This window comes from Solanum lycopersicum, chromosome 5, assembly GCF_036512215.1.
Source record: "Solanum lycopersicum chromosome 5, SLM_r2.1".
Taxonomy (NCBI): domain Eukaryota; kingdom Viridiplantae; phylum Streptophyta; class Magnoliopsida; order Solanales; family Solanaceae; genus Solanum; species Solanum lycopersicum.
Genome location: NC_090804.1, coordinates 6,288,428 through 6,297,839, shown reverse-complemented (window position 1 = coordinate 6,297,839; position 9,412 = coordinate 6,288,428). Strand labels below are relative to the sequence as shown.

General features: G+C 34.2%; 1 protein-coding gene across 1 annotated transcript; it reads right to left on the bottom strand.

Annotated features, from left to right (window-relative positions):
• Nucleotides 1–1,905: 1,905 nt before the first annotated feature.
• Nucleotides 1,906–7,838, bottom strand: LOC101253782 (probable WRKY transcription factor 4). Its single transcript, XM_004239040.5, has 4 exons — nt 7,002–7,838; nt 3,536–4,248; nt 3,275–3,433; nt 1,906–2,623 (listed from the first exon to the last, which is right to left on the bottom strand). The coding sequence occupies exons 1-4, from the start codon at nt 7,371–7,373 to the stop codon at nt 2,341–2,343; spliced, it is 1,527 nt and encodes a 508-aa protein (XP_004239088.2). The 5' UTR covers nt 7,374–7,838; the 3' UTR covers nt 1,906–2,340.
• Nucleotides 7,839–9,412: the final 1,574 nt, after the last annotated feature.

Sequence of the window (9,412 nt, the reverse complement as noted above, 5' to 3'; positions counted from 1 at the left end):
TGACATGTTTAAGTACTATATTTATGTACACATACTAATATGCAAAAAAAGTAAGTTTGTATATATATACAAAAGAAACGCAACTATAAATGTATATTTAATTTATACTTTTTTTGTTATGTATACAAAAAATGTATTTATATGCCTGTTTTTTTAGGTAGTCAGATTTATTTGCACGAACCGTGAAAAAAGGACAATTCACATGTAATGTTATACGCAAATCAATACATTGATTGAGCTTCAAAATAACTGCCTCCAAATCAATATAATTGTATCTGTACATCATCGTGTTTTGCACGGTTGACAACAATGAGACGATGTCATGTGCAAGCACAATTGTTTAGATGCTTTATGTTGAGGGAGTTGGAAGATAGTTCTGTCAATGCAATACTTTTTATATAAATTGCACAACGCTTCGATTCACAATGAGGGAGTTTACAACAATTTCTGGTTTGAATTGTTCTGATAATGTTGTTGTCTTCTGCTTTGATACTAATCAACCCAATAAAATCATCGCTGAGTATTTTTCAAGAAATTCTCCTGTCACTAAAGGTCGATTGGTTGAAGCTTTTAAAGCAAAGGTATGGGGTGACAATCAGGAAGATGCATACAAGTTCGGGATTCTATATTATATACATGAATTTATCACGTCCGCCGAACCTACTACAACAACAATAGATAGGTTGAGCACTGATTTGGTTAAAATAGGTAGATTTATGGATTATCTGTGGGGTCGGAAGGCTTTTAATGAACTTGCCAAATCGATTAACAACAAGAATCACCCATATGAAATTTTCATCACCAGCCCATTTTCAAACAAAATTTTATTTCAAATCATTCACATAAATTATTTATACAATTAATACAACACTTTTATACAATCAGATTATTAAATAATGACAAACTTATGTTTACACTTATCTTCTTTCTAATATACAAATACTACTTCAAAAAAAAGTATATAATTGTATCCTATGTGTTTTCATCTTAAAAAATTTATATATATTTTCAACTTATACATTACTTCAGTATTTGTATATGCAAATTTAGAAATTACAGAACGTATACTACACAACTATATCACAGGTAATGCAAATAGATACAAAACTAAAATTTCATACTTATATACAATTAAATAGCACGACCTTTGTATACAAAAAAACTTAATATACAACTGAAAATTGAAATTACTGCTACAATATACTGCCGTTTACGATAAACATTGAAACCAGTTTTCAAAAGAAAAACACTCCAAAAAAAATTATATACACTTACGTTATGGACATATACAATTCTCAACACATTAACGAACGCACATATATTCAAATTTATAAATCTAATAGAACATTGTATAATTATTACAATAATAAACATGAATTTTCATTCAATGAACCATTACCTGTATTCGAAAATATAGAAAAATATAAAAAAAAATAGATGAACTGCTGCTTCGTCAAAGCGCAGAAACAAGTTTATCTTGTCTTTCAATTACTGTATACTTCTTATTTTTTGAAAAAAAAAATGAATTTGAACGTTTACCTTATATTATGGCATTATCTAAATTTATTGTTAACTTATTTAACACTTCAGTTACAATCACTTTTTCTAAAAAAAAATTGTATTAATAAAAAACAAAAGAAACGTTATATACAAAATTAAAGATACCTAAATAACTAAACTATACCCATAGAATATAATTAGGTAAACTATACCCATATAATGTTATCTAATCAATTAAGTTTGCCATATATGAAATTTTCCCAAAATAATAATGACGTGTCATGAAGATTATTCATCAGTTATAAGTCCTTCAAGAACAACTAGAAGACCTTAGAACAAGTTCAACTAATTAAAATCTAGACAAAAAAATTGACACAAACTAACATTTTACCAACTCATTTAGACTTGAAGCAGATTCAACCCTACTAAATAAAACATAAATAATCATAAATTCATAACAGAAAGTAGATTGTCCAAAAACTTAATGCAACATCATTCAGATTCACATAAAAGGCCTAATTATAAAACGATTACAAGATAAAAGACCAAAACATGTGGTAATATAGAAGCATTTACAGAAAGAATGCATATAGAAATACCATAGCTATAAACTCTATGCTCCTTTTGAGAACATTTACAAACAATTTTATATTCAAACCACTCTTTCCTGACCTATTATTTCGTGTCAACGCAACTTCTGTACCGTTTTTCGTTTCATGATTGTTGGGAAGAGACCATCATCAACATTGCAAACGCGAGAACTACAACCATTCAGTAATAAGTTACAGCCATCTACTGGCTGCCATGTTGATTACCTTGCTGGAATGAAGATTTGATAAATCATATACTTTGCTCTTCTTTGAAACGTAGAAGCGCTATAGGTTGTTGTTCATTGCTCTGAAAGTCCGCTCTTCGCATTGCAGCTGGTCTATCAACTACAGGGTTGTGTGGCCTCAATTGTGACATAGAATTATTGGCTGTATTGTGGCTACTATTCCTGGCTGCAGGCACATCATGATTATGTTTACCTTCGTATGTTGTTATGACTGCTTTAGGGTCACTTGCAGCCCGTTCAACATGCTTTCTTACATTACATCCCTGGCTGGTACACTTGTAATAGCTTCTGTAGAAAATAACAAGGGGTATAAAAATCATGGCAAGCAAAACAACAAGGCAGCTGGCTGTGCACTTATTGAGTTATATGGACACTGATTAGCTAATTCGATACTGGCATACAGAGGCAAAGGGATACCACAGCACTTCATTTGAAACATGGAATTCTAAACGAATGCTGCAAAATGAAGGTCGCAGCAACCAAGATATATGACACCAATGATTAAATGCAATGAAAGTCAAAAGTCAGCAAGGTTATTGTAAAATATACTCTAGTAACATAAATAGGAAGGCGAATGTAAACACGAAGGCTCTACAACTAAAATTTATATTTAAGGTTCACTTTATCAACAAAATTGATGGAATTGGACCTAAAAGCCATTTAAGTTCGAGATTGACTAGGTATCAGTGGAAACATAAAAAATAAAAGAAATAAGTTAAATATCAAATCGACCAAATTGGACAAATGATAGGTCAAGATTATGTTGTTCATGGGGAATTGAAGGGTCGAGAATGAGCAGATATCGAACGATTAATTTTCCTTTCTTGTTTTCATGAAATTCCCCTCTTAAAACAAGCTGAACACACCAAATGGATAGATGATTCCATATCACAGAGTTGTTCATTGACACAACAAAGTAAAATAAGACGAACATTTTACCTTGGATAAGGGTTTCCTTTAACAACCTTCTGGCCATACTTCCGCCACCTATAACCATCATCCAATAGATCAACTTCACTGGTTGTTTGAACAATGATCCTAGGTTCTGCAACAGTCCGGTGAGAACAAGCTGCCTCTGTACTGTGTACTTCTACAGCCCTGCATAGTACAGATATGTTAAAAGAAGAATCTCTCAAATAAACACGGAAGCAAAAACAATCACTATAATAGTTCTAAGAATGAAGGGAATTAGGGAAGTACCTCCGCTTTGATTCCCGTTCGTCAATGTCCCTTCCATCCACTCTAGTCTCTGCATTACCCACTTCCTCACTGTCACTTGAGCCAGAGGTCTGATCATTTGCTTGGCTGGATTCTTGATCCTTCATTCTTAACGAGTAGGAAGGTTCGCCCTCCTTGGGTTTGTTATAATTTCCTGTCAGACCCTCTGAGCTGAGCTCATAGGGCCCCTGCAGATTATAGTTCCCATTTGGATTTCCACTTTCTTTTGAACGCTTACTAGCTTGAGGTGGCTGATGATTATGTTGGCCCTTGTAAATAATCTCAGTAACCTGGCCATCTAGGGAGCGCTCAACCTTCTTCTTGACTGGACAATTTGGATTTGTACACTTGTAATAGCTACGAGGATATTCACTTCCCTTGACCTGCTTCTGCCCATACTTTCGCCAGTTGTAGCCATCATCAGCAGGTTTGTCAACAGCGAAGGAAGCAGGTTCTGACCTCTGATCAGACAGGGAAACATCTGATGACTCTTTCACGATGTTGGGATCCAAAGTGGGAGGTATCTGTCGGTTTGCTGCTGCATTTGATGGTAAGGACTGGAACTGAGACATTGATAGTGCAGCTGCCGTTGCAGAAGATGGATAGTTAGGCTGAATGTGCATTTGAGACTGAGCCTGGGATGCCTGAGATGTAAGTTGAGCAAGCACTTGCTGATGTGACATTCCAAAAGGACCCTGTCAAATGAAGATACATAACTAACTTTGGACAAGCAAATTCAAATTAAACTAATAACAATATCATTTCACTTGTAGCAGAAACTAATTAATAGAGCGTTCTGCTCATAGTTGCAGTGTCAAGGATAGCGGAGAGGAGAACTACTGTACATGTTAATCTATCTGGAGAAACATGTTTTTCCCAATTAGTCCAGTAGTCAAGACTCAAAGAATCCTCAGAAGATTCAGAGTCACAACAACACATTTTATCTCAAACCTCCAAGGGCTGTTTCATAAGTTATCAAACATCACCTATATTTCAATCATATTGCCACTATTACTCAGGGAAGAGGCAAAGTGCAAGCTTCAGTAATTGATAATTAGCATGACGTAGTTTATCTTTGAAAGATAATTCTCTATAGTAGATTACAGAGAGAATTCCATTAAAACACTTCTAAACCTTGACACAGACATCAGAACAGGTCTTGACAATGGCATACATCAAAGGATTGGCAATTTATTCACCTATGCAACAAGTAATAGAAACAAATGAAGAATAGTGACATCCCAAGTACAATTTCATCACACGGGACTGGAAAAACCCGTTGCACCCGAAATTGTCTTTGCCATGGACATAAGCTTCCAATTTGCAACGACAAGAATTGTCTTGAATGTCAAAACCTCCTCCTTTCGTCTGAACTACTGGAAACAGAAACTTTCTTCCCGTGTAACTTTATTCCAACAAATTAACAGCACAATGCCAAATAAAGAACATTTACCATCACCAAGAGATCTCTAATTGCAGAGCAGTGTTAATTACTGAAACTCAATTATGTTACTACAAACAAAACCTGCTTGTTTAAAGATCAAAATCTTACTCTCTGCCTTTTGTTTTATTTCATAACTGGGGTTTCCTTCTAGAAGAATACAACGTTGAGATTATTTTAAAAGAGAAGGATAATAGAAGGCCCAGGAGAAAGATGTTCCCTTTCCCCAAATTTCTACTTACTTGATGGGTGCAGATAACAATGTAATAATAACAACTCCAGATAGAGATATTGTTCCTTCAAAATTGATTTAGATGATAAGGACCCCAGAAAAGTCCATCTTATTCATGCATTTGCATTTAAAAACCAAATGCCTGTATATTCACTAAGAACAAAACATAAATAAATAATAACAAAACTGCAAGACATTATGTCAAGTAGTTTCTGTTGTCTTTTCTCTGTATCAGTTCATGTGAGGCCATGAATTCCTTTCTCCCAACTACTTCCCAGGGTAATATGTTTGGCACTAGATGGGGCCGAAAATAGTTCTTCTGCGTGAATCTTGTGGGACAATTAGTTGAGAGGAAAAATGGGATGGAACTGCTCTACTCTCATACATCTGTTTCTATGTACATAGCTCCAGACATCTTGAGCTGGTATTCAAGTGGACAACTTAATGAATCAAAGAAGGTTAGTACACTATTCCTGACACTTCTATTTTTCTTTTTTTTGCTTCCTTCAAGAAATGCTATAATTTCTACTATAGCCCTCAATCATTTTTTTTTTCTATTTAATAAGCAGTCATAAAGGAGATGAGGAAGGATCTGTACATATAGAGACTTTAACTTGTCCCCCGGGAAAGCGCAGATATAGACAAGTGGAAGTGGTGTCAATCCCGGTCTTTAAAACATAAAGTGACATGATTCAAGTTACCGGTTTCAAAAAAAAAAAGTGACCTGATTCGATCGCAAAGAAAAGAGTTCATTTTTATTGACTACTTTGGGTCTATATGTGGCAGTGGCACTGATTTTCTAAGGTAGAATAAAATTAGACTAGTCTCCGTAAACTTATTCTAGAATGATTCCTCGATGAAACTAGGCCTAAGTGTATGGAAACTTGTCATGGTTCCCCTTATTTCCTACACCGAAATGGTTGGAGAGAGAAAAGGTTCTTTCATTTTTAGGACCACCTGGGAATAGATACAGCGGAGGTGGGGTGGGCATGTAATCAGATGATTAAAGCACGAGGCAGAATAAACAAAAGAAAGAGGCCAGACAAGGATATGCTTCAATTAAATGAACTGATAACGAAGATCATTACTCTGATATTACGTACTACTTCCTAGTATAATGTCTCCCATGTGAGTCAGATACCTTATTCAAGGAACAACAAAAGGCAAACTCCGGTATAAAGGAAATGCACTTTTGGCAGCAAAGTTCATAGCTTTTAGGAAATAATTCCTTTTCCCAGATTCAACATGCCACTACAGTGCCTTAAAAATCATTGTCACTTACCCTAAATACTTCCAAGAGAATAAGGCACACACCAATCTGACCATCCGCCCGTCATGACAGTTACTATACTAACAAACTATTAAAATCAACCATAAACGCTAAAAACAACTTAATTAGTATCTACATAAAGATTCAGCAATTAAGCCAAAAAATAGTTACTAATTATGGTAACAATTATTGGATTCTTTTCCTTCTTGGCTACTTAACATGTTTTGTTTTTCCATCATTTGAGCCAGTCAATCGTAAAACAACCACTCTATCCCAAAATACCTCAAAACTAATCCAACACTTAAAAACCCAAAAATCGATTCTTTAATGATATCGTTGTTCAGGTCAACTCGTGCGCACCTCAAATAAATCTACTAAGCATTGAGATATTGTGAAAAAACACTAAAATTGTGAAAATACGAATACATAATTCAGAAACTGTATTGTGTTCATGCTAAAAACCTAAAGGTTTGAATCAATAAACTACAAATCGTTAATCAAGTACCTGACCAGGTGAGAAGAACCCATCAAACAAACTAGTTGGACTCAACCCAGGCGGTACAGTAAACGCAGTCGGCGACTGAGTTATCGCCGCCGTAGATGGTGGCGGAAGTGGCCGGAAACCCGGTCTAGCACCGGTAAAACCCGCCGGTGGTGTCATTGCACCGGCTAGAAGCTGTGAAAATGAACGACACTCAGAATCTGGATCGTTATCGGAGAAAAAACTGGATACAAGGGTCATCGGACCCGGACTAATACCGCTTGACCCGCCTGAAAATAGACTTTCCATAGAACTTCTCGGCGGTAAAGTAATAGTTGGACGGAGTAATTGACCTCTCGACGTTGAAGAAGAAGATGATCCTTCATTTTCGGCCATAATTTCTGGGTATTTTTATTATGTAGAAAATAAATTTATCATTTCTTGTTTGTAAATTCTCTGTAAACTATCAAAAAAAAATCAATTTTTTTCTTTTTTCGATTTTTTGTTGTGTTTATTGTTGGAAAAAGTGGGTGTTTGTATGGAGATTTGATGATTGGAGTTTACTCTTCAATTTGGAAAATTAAACAGAAAGTTGTATGTATAGGATCTGAACAAACTTTTAGTAGAAACTAGAAAGTCCACGCTTGCTTATACGAAAATGGAGGCTTTGCAGTTTTGCTCATTTTCACTTTTTTTCTTTTATATTATTTAATTTAAACAATCATATAAAACATAATATATATTTTTTTCTTTTGTCTTGATATAAAATACACTATACAAGTTGAACACATTTTCACTATAGATGATTATTTTGTAAGTTGGAGTAATCACGTAACATAAATAGACATAAGTTGAAATGTCTAGATTTGTATACTCAAAATTAAACTATATACTTGTCGATTTAGACCAGATTTAAATATTTGTTTGAATATTATTTTTGAAAATAAGTAATACGTTATTTATTTTTCATTTGAGATTTAAAAGTCAGATAAATTTGAAGACATTAACTATATTTGAGGCTAATTGCATTCAAATTGTGTTTTTTCATATTGTATGTGTATTGCATTGATTAACTATATAGGAGGTAAGTTATTTGTAAAGCATATGTATATGTATATGACAATCTCCGATTAACCAATATCTATTTTTTCGACAGCCAATTTAAACTTTTGACAAACTCCAATTGAGGTTGGGTGGACAATAACAACTACAACTTTTAGATACATGTATAAGTATTAAGAATATGATGATAACAACACACGTATATTTAATAAAAAAATTGAAATTTAGTGATAAAAAATTTCTATAACTAAATGACAAATTCCGTTGTTAAATCAATTTAGCAACGAATTAGCGATTAATTTTTGTTAGTAACAGACTAGTGATGACGTTCGTCACTAAATGTAATTCTTTTAGTAGTACATCGCATTGGACAACATAGATAAAATGAAAGTTTATCTTATGGAGTATTGTGTGATAAGAAGGTAACACCTAAACTTCAATGTAGGTTCTACAGAGTGATGCTTAGACCGTCTTTGTTGTATTAGACCGTCTTTGTTGTATGGGGTATCCGAATACTGGTCAGTCATACGAGATACGACTAGTCATGCTACAATAATTGTATCACGTTATTTTATTCTTGTTATTATTTTCTCTGATAGACTTTACGCTATTTTTCTTTGAAAAAATTACGCGGATAAGCAAAGTTATACTATTTAATTACTCATCATAGCTATAGTTTGCTGTAATTGCCACTCACAACTAACATTATACATTAATTACGTTGGCTGATTTCGAGTTTGTATAATTAGTCATGTTTGTATATGTATAATTCGTCAGGATATACAAATAAATATGTATAATATACAATATTTTAGCCTATATACATATACAATTCTCCTCTATCCCACTCTCTGCCCTCTCTCGCTCGCCTCTCTCCTCCCTCTCTCAATCTCGCTCAACTCTCTCCTCCCTCTCCCAATCTCGCTTGCCATTTATACAAATGTATATGTATAATATACAATTGTATACATATACAATTCACCTCTCTCCAACTCTCTGCTCTCTCTCTCTCTCTCGCCTCTCTCTCCCAGTCTCGCTCGCCGCTCTCCTCCCTCTCCCAATCTCTCTTGCCATATATACAATTACATGTGTATAATATACAATTATCTAACCAATATACATATACAATTCACCTTTTTCCCACTCTTTTCCCCCCTCTCTCTCCTCTCTCCCAGTCTCGCTCGCCTCTCTCGTCCAAATAACATGTATCTACAAATTGTAATTATCAAACTAAAGCTATAAAGAGTAACTAATTGTTTTTAAGTGGCTATATGTGAAAATTTTCCTTCGCCTCTTTACTCACTATGTTTATTTCTCTATTATTGTTATTATTTTTCTTATACTTCGTTTAATACACTTGAACAAAAGATATT